This window comes from Phascolarctos cinereus, unplaced genomic scaffold (assembly GCF_003287225.1).
Source record: "Phascolarctos cinereus isolate Bilbo 61053 unplaced genomic scaffold, phaCin_HiC Scaffold_9;HRSCAF=440, whole genome shotgun sequence".
Classification (NCBI taxonomy): domain Eukaryota; kingdom Metazoa; phylum Chordata; class Mammalia; order Diprotodontia; family Phascolarctidae; genus Phascolarctos; species Phascolarctos cinereus.
The window spans coordinates 53,147,360-53,165,261 of NW_027556402.1; the positions used below are offsets into that span (position 1 = coordinate 53,147,360).

Consider the following 17,902-nt stretch of genomic DNA (forward strand, 5'->3'; position numbering starts at 1 on the left):
TGTGGGGGGCCTGGCACTGCTGGCTGGGGGACATGATGCAGGAAGGTGGGGTCAGCTCAATTCTCTGGGCCAATGCGGGGAAGGTGGTCAAAGGAGATGCCCAAGCACCAGGACCACCAATCCTTCACCTGGGAATTCCCCACCCAAGCCCCCCCCCCCACGACTCTGCAGTGAACCCACCTGCAACAACACAGACACACAATACACACAAAGATACCCAAATACAGCCACACACAGATATAAACAATATACACTAAGATTATTACGGGTACACAACACATACATCAGACACAAACAATACACACAAAGATACCCAAATACAGCCACACACAGATATAAACAATATACACTAAGATTCTTACGGGTACACAACACACACACCCCAAACATAAACAATACACACAAAGATACCCAAATACAGCCACACACACAAACACACAAAGATACTCACGGGTACAAAACACACACGTCATACGGACACAAACAATACACACAAAGATACTCAAACACAAATAACCCACAAGCCACACAACACACAGACACCACACACACAACAGTCACAGACAGAGCACACACAGTACACAGACACACACACCATACACACAGACACGGACGACACACAGCACTCCCCCCAACACAAGCACACAGAGGACTTTTTTGGAGGGGGTCACCTGGCCCAGGCGTAAGTCTGGCTTTTCGAATCTTTCCCGCGAAAGCCGCTGACGTCACCGCCCCGCGACAAGGCGCCACCGGCCCCCCTCGCGCGCCCCGCCCCCGCCCTTCGGAAGCACCAATGGCGCGGCTCCTTCCGGGTCCTCGCGCACGCAGGCGGGACGACGGCTCCGGTCGCAGAGTGCTGACGCGCGGGCCCCAGCAACTGGGAAGAGCGGGGAGGAGGAGACCGTTTCGGAAACGCGCCGTGCCTAGACCCGTTGCCTGGGGGACTGAGCTGAGTAAGTGCTAGAGGGCGAGACGCGGAGCGCGAGATGCCCCGCGGGGGTCAGGCCCCAACCCGCCGTTTTATTCTGGTTGGCTTCACTTCCCGCACCTTCCTAATTGCGCCCCCCTCCTCTCTACCCCCTATCTCCCTCCCCTCTACCTTCCCTCAGACCCCCTCCCGTCTTTGTGTGAGGGTGCATGCGCAGAAGGACTCCGGGCGTCCCGGCCCCCTCGTAGTCTTGAGTTGGGGCAGCCCCTGAGCTGGGGGGAGGTTTTGGGGGGGGTTTCTGATCCTCGAGACACGCCTATCTCACCAGTCAGTCAATATTTATTATGCACTGACCTTTACTGGGTGGTCTAGGCAAATTAGGTGGTCTAATTACCACCTAATCATTTAACAAGCATTTATTAAGCCCCAACTGTGTGCCAGGTGCTGTGCATTTAATCCCTTTAGTTTACAGCCTGATCAATCACTAAGTTTTTATTAAACATCTGCTGTGTGCCGGGCACTTGCATTCCATGCCCTCTTGCCAGCCCCATGGCTGTTCTACCAGGAAGACAGACGCTCCGACTCTGTCCCCCAAGCCAGGAATACTCTCCCTCTTCATCCTTGCCTCCTGCTTCCTTCAAGTCTCAACCCCTTTTTTTTTTTTAAGGCTTGGGGTTAAGTGACTTGCCCAGGGTCACACAGCTAGTGTCAAGTGTTTGGTCTGAGGTCGGATTTGAACTCAGAGCCTCCTGACTAAAGGAGCTCTATCCACTGCACCGCCTAGCTGTCCCTGCATCCCACTTTCCGCAAGAAGCCTTTCCCAGTCCTTATTCTTAGTCTCTTCTCTGAGATTCTCTCCAGTTGATTCTGTATATAACTTGTTTGTGCCAAACAGTCTTCCCTAGTAGACTAGGAACTCATTGGAGGCAGGGACTTTTTTTTTTTTTTGCCTTTCTTGGCATTCCCAGTGCTTAGCATGATGCCAGGCACAATATAAACCCTTAAAAATGCTAGGTGACTTGACTTCCCTCCCTTTAATCAACAAGATTTACAACACCTGTGTGCCAGTCACTTGGCATTCCCTAGGTTTAATTTGCCATTAAATCAGCAAACGTTTAGTTGTTGTAATGGATGTGAAGTTGGGATGAAAGTATTGAACTTGAAGTCAGGAGACTTGAGGGGCAGCTGGATGTGCAATGAATAGAGCACTGGGCCTGAATTCAAATGGGATCTCAGACAAAATTACTAGCTTGTGTGACCTTGGGCAATTCACTCAAGGACCCTTGGCCTCACTTTCCTTGTCTGTAAAATAAGGAAAATAAGAGCACCCACCTCCCAGGGTTGTGGTGAGGATTAAACTAAATAATATTTGTAATGTGTTTGCTCCATGTTAAACCGTATATAAATGTGTATTATTATTATTATCATTGTTCCCAGCTTAATTACTTATTACTGCCTAGAGACAAGAAGTTGCTCAGTCATTTTTTCAGTCATGTCTGACTCTTCATGATCTGATTTGGGGTTTTCTTGGTAAAGATACTGGAGTGATTTGATTTGCCTTTTCCTGCTCCTGCTCATTAAAAAAAAAAAAAGAAAGGAAGGAAGGAAGGCAGGCAAAAAAGAGATCTGAACTCAGGAAGATGAGTTCCTGACTCCAGGCCTGCATCTATCTACTCTGCAAGTTCAAATGTGACTTCATACTGTTACTACCTATATGACCTTAGGCAAGTCACTCAACTTTTGTTTGCCTCAGTGTCCTCATTTTGTAAAATGGGAATAACAATAGCACCTACCTCCCAGAGTTGTTTTGAGAAATGAAATAATATTTGTAAGGTGCTTGGTATATATTAAGCATTATACAAATGCTAGCTGCTGTTATTATTAATCCTGGATCTATTACTTACCCAGCCATATCACTGAACAACTCAGACTCAGTTGTTTTGCCTTCCAATCTAGAAAAGCTTTTAAGTATGGGATTGGTGATAGATCCTTTTCTTGTCTGACACACAACCTAGTCAAATTCTGAGAAACTTTTCTCCAAGTTGACTTCAGAATGATGAATCGTTCATATCCTGCACCTCAGGAAGGTCTGAGTGCAAAGGCCGTAATGTGCATTAATGAAAGGAGTACCCATGTAGTTAATTACAGATCCTTAAGCTTTGCCTGGTATGCTGGTGAGACACTGAAATTTCATTTCTCTTACCTTTCACTTTTCTTCCTGTTCTGAAAAGTAAAATGGTCCAAAGTAGTTTGTGTTGTTGATAAAAGATGTCACTGAGTAAACTGGTGTTAGCTGTAGTAAAAATAAAAATAGATATAAAATAGAAATTCATCCAATGCCTACAAAATAGATTAGCGGATGAGTTGTGAGGGAAAGTATAGCAATATATTTTTAAAAAATCATTAATTTCGTAAGTGGAAATAACTCATACATTGTCAAAGACATCACTTTTGCTCTGGAGTTAAACTGTGCAATGTTAAAATATGCAGGAAGTTGTAAGAATAAGAACTTGAGGGCCCAAACCGGGAGTGGGGAACCTTTGGCCTCAAGGCCAGACGTGGCCCTCTAGGTCCTCTATTGCAGCCCTTTGACTGAATCCAAAATTCCCAGAATAAATCTCTCTAATAAAAGGATTGTTCTGTAAAACTTGGACTCAGTTAAAAGGCTGCATCCAAGGACCTAGAAGGCCACAGCTTCCCCACCCCTGGAAACCATAAGGGAAGGTAGTACTGCCAAATAAGTTCTGCTGTCAGTGATATAAAGTTATGGCAGTGGGCTAGGGGATGTGAAGTGCCTTTGCAAGAAAAGTATAGCATACCTGTATATCATCTCATTTTAAAAAGAGATCGCCATACCTCTTGATTTCTTAAACTTGTTCTTCCAAGTTGAAGGCAGACTTCATCATTAGTATACAGGTATTTTAAAATAATTTTTTCCCAATTACATGTAAAAACAATTTTTAACATTAGGGTTTTTTTAATTTTGATTTCCAGAAAATCTCTCCCACTTGTCCCTCCCCCCTCCCTGAGACAGTAAGCAATTCAATATAGATTGTACATGTGCAATCATGCAAAACATATTTCCATATCAATATATGTTTTAACAGATATTCTTACACTTATGAGAACATAATGGGCCAGTACATGTCTTTGTGCTTACCATATAGGATTGTCCTGGCAGTCTTTGTTGAGCTATTTAATAGCTGTGTGACTTTCAAAAAGTCACATAACCTGTCTGAGGCTATTTCCTCACCTGTAAACTAGAAATGATAATAGTAGAACTTAGCATTCAGAGAATGAAATGAGATAATGGCTTTAAAAGTGTTTCAGCACTCATAAACTATGTCTGTGACATACTTTCCTTCATTTCTTCTCTACCACAATAAATTGGAGATAAAAGTTCATAGTACCTATGCAATCCTCTTTTTCTGTTCTGTGAATGAATGAAAAAAACATTAAGTGCTTACTGTATGTAATACAAAGTTCCATGCTCAGTGCTGAGGATACTTAGGAGCAGAGTCAGTAAACATTTATTAAGCACCTACTGTGTGCCAGTTACTTTGCTGGAGATGCAAAGAAAGGCAGAAGACAGCCTCTGCCTTCTAGGAGCTCACAATCTATAGAAGAGACAACATATAAAAAGAAGTTGAAAATGGGTGGTGGAGTTACCTGGCTTGGGGACATGATGGAAGTCCTACAACCCAGTGGGAAATGATCTGGAGAGGTAGGAGTTTCAGAGTCGATTTCACCTTATAGAATGATGTGCTGGAGGGAAGATGATCAGGAATCCTTGGGTGCTGTCCTTAAATGCAGGAGAATCAGGGAGGAGTGCCAGCAGAAGGAGATGGGGACCTGAGGAGCAGGGGCTGCTGAGGAGGTGTGAGTTTCAAAGTTGATTTCATCTTCCAGAATGATGAGTTTCTGGAGATGATGACATAAAATGAAGTGAGTAAGACAGTCCCTGCTTTCAAGAAGCTCACATTCTAATGGGGGAGACAAGGTTTCACCTACTAGTTAGATGAAAAGATACCAAGGTCCTTAAAGTACAGCAGCAAAACAGATGGTAAAGCATTTTCTTTAATGTCATTTCTACTGATAAAATATCAGTTTCTGATGTTAAAATTTGACAGTGCCAAAGACCTTAGGGACAAGAACTTTCTCTTCCGGGTTTTTAGTAGCTGTGGCTGCAGCATCCACAGAGGCTGTTTCTCAGGGTGATCGTTTTGAGGATTGGCATCTGGAGGGTATTGTCATTTGTAGGGCCTTTGGTCTTACCCATCAGTAGCAATTAGTATTGGCAACGATGATGATGGTGGTGGTGAGTGCTTACTGTGTGTAATGCATCCCCTTTCCTACAGTGATTGCTCCTCTCCTTGATGAGAGATGCCCCTTGGTGGCAGTTGGTGGGATGGCTGGACTTTTCTCCACAGGATGATGGTTTTAGGGGCTGGATTAGAATCAGTATTAGTGGGCCACAACCATGGCCCTTGGGGTTACCTGCGAGTAAATAACAAACATGATCAGCGATTGGTATTTAGTAGTATTTAATAGATCCCTTTTCACCATGATTGTTGTCCTCAGTGCTGGCTAGCTGTGGGGCCCCGACAGGAGTCAGGGCCAGTGTTCTGGGGGGCATTGCTGTTCCTAAGACTCTTGGGCTCAAGGTACTGATGATCTCCATCCTAGACAGGATCTAGGAGAGCTGGTGGTTGAGGTGGTAATGGTGGTCAGGCTTGCTTTGATACATGCAACCTCCTGTCTCTTCCTCAGGGTGACTTGCTAGGATCAGGGAGTCATCTATATAGAAGTCATAGTTGAACACAAGTGAACTTTTTATATTGAAATGTTCATATTTTATGTTTAAATTCACAGCAAAAAAGGAAATTTCAAAAATGTGACCCAGGAATAAGAAATAAGAACAGTGGCTTAGGCCAGAAACATCAAACTTGCTGACCGTAGAGCTTGAACCAGATTAAAATATAATTTGGAAATTTTTTGCAAAACAAATAAAAATACAATATAACAGATAATGCTAATTCATGGTTTTCTAAGTCAGTATTCAGCTGTAGGGAATCCATTTCTATTTGAGTTTAACACCACTGGCCTAGACTACACAGAATGAAGGGCATTGTGGTATAATGGAAAGAGTAGCATTGAATTTGCAGTCACTTATGTCATTGGCACGTCACTTCTCTCTGGGCACATGTGTCTTCTCATCTGTAAAATACTTGGGGTAGATTAGATGATCTCTAAGGTTCCATCCTACGTGAAATCTTTGATTTTTACCTTTTCAAATCCTCTCCATCCTTGAAGGAAGCTGCAGGTACCACTGTCTCCATGAAGTCTTCCCTTTTTGAGCTGGATCTTTCCTCCCTCACAATTCTTTATACCACTTTGTTTCTCTCTCTCTCTCTCTCTCTCTCTCTCTCTTATATACTAAATGCACTCTCATATATATATATATATATATATCTCACCTATTTAATTGTAAATTATTTGAGGAACAATATCTTGCACTCAGTGGCTGTGGGCTGATTTATTCATAGCAATTGTTAAATAATGTTTCTTGAATGAGTAACTAAATGACTAGATTCAGTCACTGATTTATAACATTGGTTTCACTCCATCCCAGTTTTCTTGAGGCATTTCATGACATTTTAAAAAAATATCGAGAAATTCTATTTAATAGTTCACTTGAAACATTAAATTTATCCCATATATCTCTTTTAGGAGATGAGTGGAAGGGGAAATCACAGAGTCTAAGAGAATACCAGAATGCTCCAAATTAAAAATGTTTGTCAAAAGATATAGTTTAATTCAGCATATTATCTCCATAAAAGTTACGTGTTTATAATCACTGTAGATAAGATTAACTTTTTTGTTATTTGAAAATTGGTATCTGTCACAACACATGGTATCTGGAAATAGTGGGACTTCAAATTCCAGTTTCAATGTGAACCTAAAGCTGTGTGACTTTTCAGCTCAGCCTTGAGACTATTCTTTTGGTGACTTGCTGACCTTTATAATCTTGAATAGTTTGCTTAAAGCTGGAAGACGAACCATAGCATTCAGCAAAGCAGCTTGTAAAACATTGATGCATAGCTGTATTGCTGCTGAGATGGTGCTAGCCCTGAGGAGAGAGGTGGGAACCTTTGTGATCATTGGCATTTATTAAGCATGTATTTATGTGCCAAACACTGTGCTAAAATAGTCACTGCTTTCAAAGAACTTCTATTCTGTCAAAGTAAACAACACATACATGCAGAATTACATACTGAAAATATTCAAAGTAATCCAAAGTTGTTTCAGGAGAGAGAGTACACTGGGGGAAGGGGAGCCAAGTAGCCTTTTTTTTTTTAGTGGATGGCTCTTGAGCTTGTCTTAAAAGAAATCAGGGATTCTGATAAATGCAGATGAGCAGTGACACTCTAGACAGGAGGCAGGAGATGGAGTGTCAAGTGTGAGGAGAAGCAAGACAGCTTGACTTGTATAGGAAAGGGAGTATGGCAGCTGAGTGGATGATGGATTGGTATGGGGAGAAGCTTGAGATGAGGAGACAAGTAGAATCCTATTGTAGTAGGTTTTTTCTCCATTTTCCCAACAATTGTTATCAAAAAAGGCACTTTTTTCCCTAAGGTAATTTATGTTTTCAGATTTATAGAACAGACTTATGGAGTACCATTATTTCTGATTGTTCTTTGTCTAGTCTGCTCCACTGTTCTACTTTTCTGTTGTTTTTTTTTTTAACCAGTACCAACTGTTTTTGATGATTGCTACCTTATAACATGGGCAGCTGGATGGCGCAGTAGATAGAGCACCAGTTCTTGAGTCAGGAAAACTTGTCTTCCCGAGTTCAAATCTGGCCTCAGATGCCTTCTACCTGGGTGACCCTGGGCAAGCATAAGGAAAGCTGAGTGCCACAGAATCGATGCTTTCAAATTGTGGTGCTGGAGAACACTTTTGAGAGTCTCTGGGACTCAAAAGGAAATCAAATCAGTCTGTATTTAAAGAAATTAATTCAGGCTATTCACTGGAAGGTCTAATACTGAAGCTTAAATCCCTTCGGAAAAGACTGATGTTGGGCAAGATTGAAGGCAAACAAAAAAAGTAGTCAAGCCTAAGATAATATAATAGTAAAGAAATATCAATTACAGAAAAGTTGTAGATCTGTGTCACTGGGGGGATTTTCAAAGTGGGATTTCCTCCACAGTGATGAAATAAAGAATCCAGACCCTCTTCTTTCTTCTCTCCCTGCTGCCTGCACACAGATTGTTTATGTTACAGTAAATGTTTATTGAAAAATAAATGCAGGGCAGCGATTTTTCCTTAAGATTATTGGAGGAAAATATTTGGAGATCATTAAAAATGTTTTTATAGAAGACTGACCTAGGGATTTTTAACCTGCTCATTAAAAAGAAACTCTTTGAAGAAATAATCCTTAAAAAGCTAAAAATACCTGAAGTTTTACTTTATAAATTATAGCTAATATGAAAAGGAATTTAAATGCTTTTTAAAATTCAATTTCTGAACTTTACAGTAATGGAAACAGAAACTGGCAATCAAGACAAATCAATGGAAGAGGAAAGCACTGAACAGAAAAAAGAGGGAGAGAAAAAGAAGCGGTCAAGAGTCAAACAGGTGCTTTCAGATATTGCTAAGCAAGTGGATTTCTGGTTTGGAGATGCCAATCTTCACAAGGACAGATTTCTTCGAGAGCAAATAGAGAAGTCTCGAGATGGATGTAAGTTTCCTCTTACACATTATATGTATTAACCATGTATGCAGTAACTGTAATTATTAACTTATCTATATGTGTTAATCCTAAATTAAGTGCATTTCCTACAAATTTATGTGGAACAAGTCTTTTAAAAATACTTTTTAATATAGTTAGCTTTGAACAAAAGCAAATAACATTCTTAGTGAAATTATTGGGTCCCAAGTAGGATTATTTTTGTGACTCTTTTGTGTGCTGCCAGATTGCCTTTCAAAACACATTCTGCCCATTTGCAGTTTCACCAGCAGTGAAAACCTGTACAGGTTTCTGCACAATACAAGTAAACTGAAGTATTTTCTTTTTCAGCTATTTTTGGCAAGATATGATGCAGTACATCAGAGTAGTATTAAGGTTCAATTCTCTGGAGCTGGTAATAAGATTGATCTTCAGTTGTTCTTTAAAATATTTTTATCTTCCTTTCTAAATGTTTCCTAACCTTTGGGCATTTATCCAATAGGAACTTTGTGTTGTTCTTCACTGGGTATTGGTTTATTATAAATTTTAGATGCTGTATTTTTATCTGTATATTTCTCTTTTTCCCAACCTAATATTTTTTCTTTCTACTTTGATCATATTATTTTGTGAGATCACTGACCGATGAGTAAGCATATTGCTGTATTTTTACCATAAACTAGACCAAAAGCAGAGCTATGAATTGATCACTCAGCTGTTCATACATGTGACCCAGCAGTCCAGCTCTTGGATATATACCCCAGGCATGTCAAGGAAAGAAAGATTACACACACACACACACACACACACACACACACAGCCATCACTTATCATGGTAGCAAAAGAAACAAAAACCTGAAAACAATGTTGGATGCCCAGTAACTGGGGAAAGGCTAAACAGAAATTTGTGGTATATGGTATTTTGTTGTTCAGTTTGTTTTAGTCGTGTCCAACTCTCTGTGACCCCATTTGAGGTTTTCTTGGCAAAGATATTGGAGTGGTTTGCCATTTCCTTCTCAAGCTCATTTTACAGATGAGAAACTGAGGCAAACTGGGTTAAGTGACTTGCCCAGGGTCACACAACTAGCAAGTGTTTGAGGCCGGATTTGAACTTGGGTGTTCCTGACTCCAGGCTTGGTGTTCTGTCACCACCTAGCTGCCCCATATGAATGTAATAGAATGTAATTATTTTGAGAAAACACAAATATGAATCATTTGAAGAAACAAAGGAAGATTTATACAAATTGATGAAGAACAAAGTGCAAAGAACCATAACGATTTATAACATAGGTAATATATTACATAGAAAGATCTATAAAACAGCCGTACAAGACAACTGATCTCAGATTGATCTCAATGATCGTACTGGGTCCTGGAGAGCAAATTATGAAAAATACTTGCCCCTTCTTAGAATCAACTAATTTGGAATTTTGAGGTGGTTTGGCTTAAATTTTCTTTTATTCCCCCAGCTGTTCTTCTTCCTAAAAGTTACCTTATATCTATTTTGTATATGTCTTCATCTGTACTTAAATATATGTTTATATATATTTGGCTCCCCTAATAGACTAAACTTCTTGGAAGCAGGGACTTTCTTCATTTATTTCTTCATAGCACTGAGCATACTTCCTGGCTAATAGTAAGCACTTAAAAATGCTTGTGGAAATATAGTAGTAAATGACTAATATGAAGACTAAAAGGCATCAATAAAACCTTTTTTAAAATCAGTTAAAGAAAAAAGATAGTTGCAAATAAATGTAAAGATGGCTTACAGGTTCATCTTGGAAAGGGAAATAAAGGAATTGATGAAGTTGGTTTTATGCTTGAAAAAGGCAACAAAAAACACTTAATAGAACTCTTGTTCTTTTCGTGTTATAGTGCTCAAAAAATTGTCCAAAAATTTAATCAAAAAACTATGAAGATGGTTATTTTATCTTTCCCGCCAACTATTATTTCAAAGGATAAGGAAGGAAACGAAGAACTCATTTACAGTCTACAAATTTAACCAGTATTTAATATTCAGTGACTTGAATGTAAAGGTGGCAATGCAGAAGTTGGCCAGAAAATGGTGGGAAACTTGGTTCAGGCATAAGAAACAAAAGGCAGTGGTTTGTAGACTATAGTCTCTCATGCCTATATATCATGAATATTTTCCTCGAGAAAAGATTTGAGTGGTGCTAGTTATAATCAAGACCAAATAACATCACAGAAATGAAATCAGTTGTGTTTCACAGGAAAGAACTGGTCGTGTGGGAGTCATGTGTGAATCAGTTGTTTGTATATAGTTAGATTACTGAATTTTTAGAGTAATTAAAATTAATGTCATTAAAAATAGAAATAAAAATGTGTAGAAGCAATTGAAAAGAATTCAGTTGGGACAACCCAAGTTTGACTTACAGAAACAAGCTGTTCCTGCAGGAAAACGGGAAGTGGATAAAAGAATAGATGTTAACATAGACTAGTATCAAATGAAATATTTGTAAAACTCTTAGCACAGTGCCTGGCACATGGTAGGCACTTAATAAGTGCTTATTTCCTTCCTTCCTACTGCCATTGTATAGGAAATTGAACAGATGGAAATTAATCATCACAAATAGGGATGATCAGAATTACTTAGAAACTACCTTGGTCAGAAGACATTGCCAGTTGGAGAGTAATAGCAGCCCAGGACACTCATTCAGCAGTCATTTATAATTTTAAAAACACTGAGTTTCCACTTTACTACCATCAGAGTGGCAAAGATGACAAAAAAGGAAGATTGTAAATACTAGAGCTGCTATGGGAGGAAAGGCACACCAAGTGGAGCAGACTGGAAATTGGTCCAACCGTCATGGAAAGCAATTTAGGAAAATACCCCAAAGTCATTGAGCGAGTCTGCATTGCTAGGCATATATCCCAAAGAATTCAAAGACAGGGAAAGGATCCCTCTGTACAAAAATATAGGAGCACTTTTTGTTGTTAACAAAGAACTACAAACAGCGTAGCTACCCATCATTTGGGTGAATGGCTGAACGCATTGTGTCCTGTTAATGAAATAGAAATATAAGTAAGGAATTAAGGTTGCACATTCCCCATAGGGCATTGGAGGAGTCCATGATGTGTTTAAATGGGCCACAACATAAAGCCAAAGAAAAATTATAAAAGAAGCAAAGGGTGTCAACTAAAAGATATGTAATGGGAAAAGGAGATGGGTGTCATGAAGAGACTGAGAAATATTTGATGTGTGTGCTCCATCAGTACCCCCAGAAGCTCAAGAGATCAGCAGGAAGGCCTTCTGCACTTTGAGCTTTGAGGATTTGTGGGAGGACTTCACAAATTCCTCTAGGGCCTAAAGGGAACGGGTTGGTTGTGAGCAGCACAATTAATCTGTGTCATTGAGGTCAATTAGTTACTCAGTATTTATTAAACGTCTAGTATGTACTAAACCCAAAGGATACAAACAGAAAAGTGAAACAATCCTTGCCCTAAAGGAATTATGTTATGAGAAAATTTTTTGCTAGCCATTTTCCCCAACTATTTATTAATAAAGCATTTCCCCTAGTTTTTATTAGCTACAGGTTTATAAAAAATAAATTTCTTTTTTTGCCTTACAGTTTCTAGCTTTGAGAAGAACTGAGCATTACAGATGTTTTAAGGTCCCTTTCTATGAAAGAATCCATTGATTTTTTTTTTACTGATATTGCACTAAATCTTTACTCTAATTTAGAAAGCTTTATCATTTGCCATATTGATCTTTTTTATTGAACCCATCACAAACACTAACTTTCTCTCCAATTCAAATCTTTATTTCTTTTTGCTTACATTTGTCTAACTATTATTTTTAGTTACGGTTTCTTTTTATGCTTTTATTGGTAATATAAAAATGCAAAAGATTTTGTAGGTATGTCTTATAACTCACAACCTGGTGACACTCATTGTCTCATTTTTTTCTCTTAAGAATAATGAATTTGGGGGCAGCTAGGTGGTGTAGTGGATAGAGCCCTGGCCTTGGATTCAGGAGGACCTGAGTTCAAATCTGGCCTCAGACACACAACACTTACTAGCTGTGTGACCCTGGGCAAGTCACTTAACCCCATTGCCTAGCCAAAAAAAAAAATAATGAATTTCCAGGAAAAAAAATTCCCATCTCCATATTGTATTTCTAACATGTTTCCTAAATTATTTTTGTTTTCTTATTGCAATTACTAACATTTCTAATACCATATCAAATGTAAACGAAGAATGATTATACTCTTTTTTCAATAGTGACCCTACTAGTGTTTCTCTGTCATTTCCCTTTGGCTCTAGGTTTCAGGTCAATGCTTATATTTCTAGGTTTTTTAGTGTTTTTAATTTTGAACTGATGTTGCATTTTTATCAAAGATCTCTTCAGAATTTATTGATATTATAATATAGTACCAAAATAGTATTCCCTAAATAAATGTTATTTAGTGTCAAGAGGTAAACCACCATATTTATTTTACTTAACAGTATTTTGTCTTTTTCAATTCATTTTCATTAATGAGATTAGCCTCTAATTTTAAAAATGTTTTATGGGTTTTAAGATGAGGACTATATTTCCTCAATAAAAAGAATTTGGTATGCATTGTCTCTATATTTAGTGACAACCAAAATAGGAATTATTTGTTCTTTCATGGTTGGAAAAAAAAATTCTACTATAAATCAAGCAGGATTCTGTGCTTTTTTTTTGTAGGATAATTCATTGATACATTTGGTTACTTCAGTTGAAATTGGTCTTTTTCATAGACTCAAAGAATTTCGGTGTCGCTGTCCCCCCCTCTTCACCCCTACCCCCCACTCCCATTGCTGAATATACCTAGGAAGCGTTTGTCTTACTTTTGCTTGAAGAGCTCTGTAGTGAAAGGGAACTCAATGCCTCATAGTTCTAATTGTTAGATTTTTCTTGTGTCAAGCCTAAGACTGTTTTATAGTTTCCTCCTTCTGCTTCCATAACCTGTCTAATCCTTCTTCCACTTAACAACTCTTCAGATAACTGAAGATAGCTGGAATGTCCCCATTGACTCTTCTATTCCAGGCTTAATGTGGTCTGAACTTAAGGCCCTTCCCAATTCTGGTTACCCACCTCTGGACCCACTCCATCTTATCAGTAAAGTGTTTTATATGATTGAACAATCCAGATGTGAGCTGATCAAAGCAGAGTGCTGGAACTGGACTGTTACCTCCCTCGTCACAGAGGTCGTCTGTCCAGATGCACTAAGATCTGATTGCCTTTTTTGGTGGGAAGTTACAAAATGGCCTGAGGCTTCTCTGTGAAGCAAGGGTCAGATGGTGTTATCTGGGTGATTCATGAAACCCAGGAACCAAAGAGATGAACGAGGACCAGCCAAAAGGCATTGGAAAAGCTTATCACCAACTCTGCTTAGTCTGCATTTGTCCATCTTGTTGACAAAAAGTGAGAAATTGTCTAATGCTTTAATTAAAATGTAGGTAAGTTATTTTTACAATTTTTACCTCATGTATCAAGCTGGTAATCCTGTCTGAAGTAGTCGGTGGGGCAGGTCCTGTTGCAGCTCCTGCTTTCCTCAATATTTAAAGTCAAACACATGGGCCTCGTTTAATACAGATTCCATTCTATTTCAGTTTTTGACAATTGACCAACAGTTGCCCATCTGTATCTGTCTCATTCTACAATAACTTTCAAAGATGCAGATGATCTTGTATTACTTAATGTATCTCTATAGACAGGGAAATTTTAAATTTTGTGTTTGTATCTCCATTACTTAGCATAATAGAAGCTTAATGTTTTACTTGAATTGAAACATTAGTGGTTCAAAATACCTGGAGTTGAATTTATGATGGACTACAGATGCTCTTTTGCTGTGTGCCTAATTGTTGACTATTTTTTGACACTTTTTTTGACACTTTTGGTCTGTCCTACAGTATACTAGTCAAGTCTTTGATTCTTATCAAATTGCATCACTTTAATCCACTTTTCTTATTTTTCTTTTCCCTAATTTACACTCTCACCCCCAAGGCTTTTTGGTGTCTACCTTTCCTTGCTAGCCTCATTATATTCTCAATATTAGTATTCCTGATGTGCCTTTATAACTGTTCTGCTTTTGTGTCTGTTACCTGGCTTAACGTCTTGTGTCTCTTAAAAATGTAAATTGAAAGAATTCTTTTGTGTATTCATGTTGTTCACTTTCCCTTATTGGAGTTGTTTCTTTGTACTGATTTCTGCTTTAGAATTTAAAGGCCATGGTATCCTGTTTATATTGCTTCTTTATCCTATCAATACTTTGTTCAAATTAACACAGCTTTCAAGTGCCAACCACATTATACCTATCAGAATGGCAAAGATGGTTAAAGATAACAATTCAGTGGTGGCTGGGGAAAAGCACATTTTCTCTAAAATTCATATTGGTAAAACTAGAATAAACCTTTCTCAATATATAGATAACTATTCAGTGACGGTGCCACTTGAAAGGCAAAGATAGGGGTTAGATAGCTAGGCTGGGGACTTTAGATAGGTATCAGACTAGATAAGTAGCTTGCCCAAGGCCTACTAGTCAGAGCTAACCAGTTACTTTTGGAATTTGAGACAGGCTAGGTGAAAGATCCTTGTCCTCAACTTCTATGTCGTTTTCTGTTTTTTTAATAAGCAGTTTACATGAGTGCCACCCTCTAGACATTTTTCAAATATCAATTTGATTAACTTGGGGATTTGGGTAATGATATGTAGAAAAATTTAGGTACATTAGCTTGATGACCTTGTATCCCTCATTTGCAGAGGAATAATGTAGGAGAAAGTAGTTTTAAGCTTTGTGCATAGGCAACATGTATTCAAAATCATTTTACTTGTGGCCATTGGAAGAAACGAGTCATGTTTGCAGTCATGCTTAAGGTAAATTGGATTTTTATAGAAATTGAGCTGGAAAATGGATTATTTCTTTGCTGTCCTTGAGTACAAGTGACTTCATTTTAATGAATTTTTACCCCTTAGATGTCGATATATCACTTCTTGTATCATTTAACAAAATGAAGAAACTGACAACTGATGGAAAACTAATAGCTAGAGCCTTGAAAAGTTCATCTGTTGTAGAGGTGAGTATATTTTAACTTACTAGTAACTGGTATTTCCACAGCCCTCTATACCTGAGCAGTTTTAACAGGCTTTTTTTTCTCTCTTCTCTTCCCCCTCCCCCCAGTTGGATTTAGAAGGTACCAGAGTGAGGAGGCGCCAGCCACTGGGTGAGAAGCCAAAAGATGTGGATGACCGGACTGTATATGTGGTAAGGTTTATATACAATTCTGAGGTTTTGTGAAGTCAAGGGGATCACTTATTGGGCCCTTAGTATTGAGAATTTAATGCATAAGACCCTAGATTTACTAGTTGTGGTACACATCTTGTTTTTCTGTTCTCTTCTTTCCAGCTATCCCCTGGAAACACCTCTAGCACTGAGGGTGGGGGGAGTGCAGGGATTTGTTCTTCCCTTGCCATCTATAAAGAATTGATGCGGTTTTGTACACTTTTTTTTTTAGGAATTGCTTCCCAAGAATGTCAATCACAGTTGGATTGAAAGAGTATTTGGGAAGTGTGGGAATGTTGTTTACATCAGCATCCCTCATTACAAGTCTACTGGAGACCCAAAGGGATTTGCATTTGTAGAATTTGAAACAAAAGAACAAGCTGACAAAGCCATAGAGGTAGGTGGTTAGGTGGTCCATAACTACCCCCACCCCACACTGAGGAGAGGGAGAAAGGGTTGGGGATAGAGGCACAGGTCCATTTGAGGACTTAAGCCAGTTGAACCAAACTAAATTTACAGATATTAACTGTACTAATTTCCTACTTCTGTTTTTAAGTTTTTAAATAACCCACCAGAAGAGGCACCCAGAAAACCTGGAATGTTTCCAAAGACAGTGAAAAACAAACCTATACCTGCCCTTAATACTAGCATCTGTAGAGCTGCTGGTAGGTTTCAATTTTTTATATTTAGTTTAGAATTTAAAGTGGGAAACATGACAGAACACTAATGATGTGATTTGTATACAGAGGAAAAGAAGAAAAAAAAGAAAAAGAAATCACGAATAAAAAAGGAAGGTGTTCAGGCAGTGGAGACAAGGGAAACTAATATAGACACCCCTGATGATGAACATTTAGAACATTTAAACAAGCTTAAAAGGCACAGGACAGCGTCGGAGGGCTCAGAAGTGGGGAGTTCAGATGTCCAAAAGCCACCTTGTAAGAAGGAGAAGAAAAAAAAGGAACGGTCTGACGTGTTGGATTTACCTGAAGAAACCAGAGGAGGGAAGAGGAAGAGGAATAGTTCTGGAGAGGTGGATACACTGATGCCAAGTTCCAAAGTCAAGAAAAGCTCTCTTAAGGAAGAAAGTGCTAAAGATGAGCATCCAGAAGTTGAAATGCCAAAGGATTGTAAAGGTAGAAGAAAATAGGCCATTTTTGCATGCTGTTAAGAATAAAAAGAATAAAAGGTGAAAGAGTTAAAATGATAATTCATCACATCTTCTCTTTTAGACCTAGAAGTTTCTACTGAAGAGGAGAAAGATGCTGGAGATATGAAGGATGGATCCCTTTTAAAATCAAAAAGAAAGCATAAGAAAAAGCATAAAGAAAGACACAAAATGGGAGAGGAGGTCATACCATTGAGAGTCTTATCCAAGTATGTTACAAAGTTACGACTTCTTGTTTTAGTTTTGCTTTATTAACCTAGACACATACATCTCTTACATAGGTAAGGCATTCTCATTTGGACTGAAATAAAGTCTTTATTTGGGGAAAACAACTTAATGTCTTCCAGGCCATCACCATTGCTAAAGTGCAATTCCCGTTTACATATAACAGAGTTGCATGTTAGCAACAGTAGTGGCCTGTAGCCAAAGAAATTTTGTAGCCCAAGATGGTAAAAATCCCAACTGTATGACTGGCAAATAAAACTTAACAGTTCCTTTATAAGCCATCAGAATTCACCACAACTCAAACAAGGAAGCACTTAATTATTTGCACAAAACAGGTCAGAAATTATCTTTCAAATATACATTGTTTAAATTATGTAATAGGAAAAGTAAGACTCACCATCACTAAAACATGGAAGCACTTACTTTTTTAGAAACAAAGCAAGTAAATCCACGTTTAAGTGGTGGGGAGTCCTGAAAAATAAGTTTTGGATGCGCAATAGTAATTCTTCTCTAACACTGAATCCTGCAAAAGTAAAAAAAAAGTTTATAATTTTTAAATTTGAGGTTATAGAAATATGAAATCAACATTA

The 17,902-nt window shown here is 38.6% G+C and overlaps 2 protein-coding genes across 4 annotated transcripts in view; one reads left to right on the forward strand and one right to left on the reverse strand.

Moving 5' to 3' along the window:
- The window catches only part of ZGRF1 (zinc finger GRF-type containing 1), a 75,254-nt gene extending 74,487 nt beyond the window's left edge, over positions 1-767 (reverse strand). For all 3 annotated transcript variants that reach the window (XM_078148905.1, XM_021001360.2, XM_078148906.1), the window contains exon 1: positions 672-767. The gene's annotated coding sequence lies outside the window, so the exon portion shown is untranslated. The remainder of the gene's footprint in view (positions 1-671) is intronic.
- A 59-nt stretch (positions 768-826) lies between these two features.
- Positions 827-17,902, forward strand: part of LARP7 (La ribonucleoprotein 7, transcriptional regulator) — a 28,774-nt gene continuing 11,698 nt past the window's right edge. Inside the window, exons 1-8 of the mRNA XM_021001365.2 lie at positions 827-953; positions 8,466-8,669; positions 15,616-15,716; positions 15,821-15,904; positions 16,155-16,319; positions 16,479-16,587; positions 16,669-17,055; positions 17,152-17,296. Coding sequence (XP_020857024.1) covers positions 8,468-8,669; positions 15,616-15,716; positions 15,821-15,904; positions 16,155-16,319; positions 16,479-16,587; positions 16,669-17,055; positions 17,152-17,296 — 1,193 coding nt within the window. The 5' untranslated portion in view covers positions 827-953; positions 8,466-8,467. The remainder of the gene's footprint in view (positions 954-8,465; positions 8,670-15,615; positions 15,717-15,820; positions 15,905-16,154; positions 16,320-16,478; positions 16,588-16,668; positions 17,056-17,151; positions 17,297-17,902) is intronic.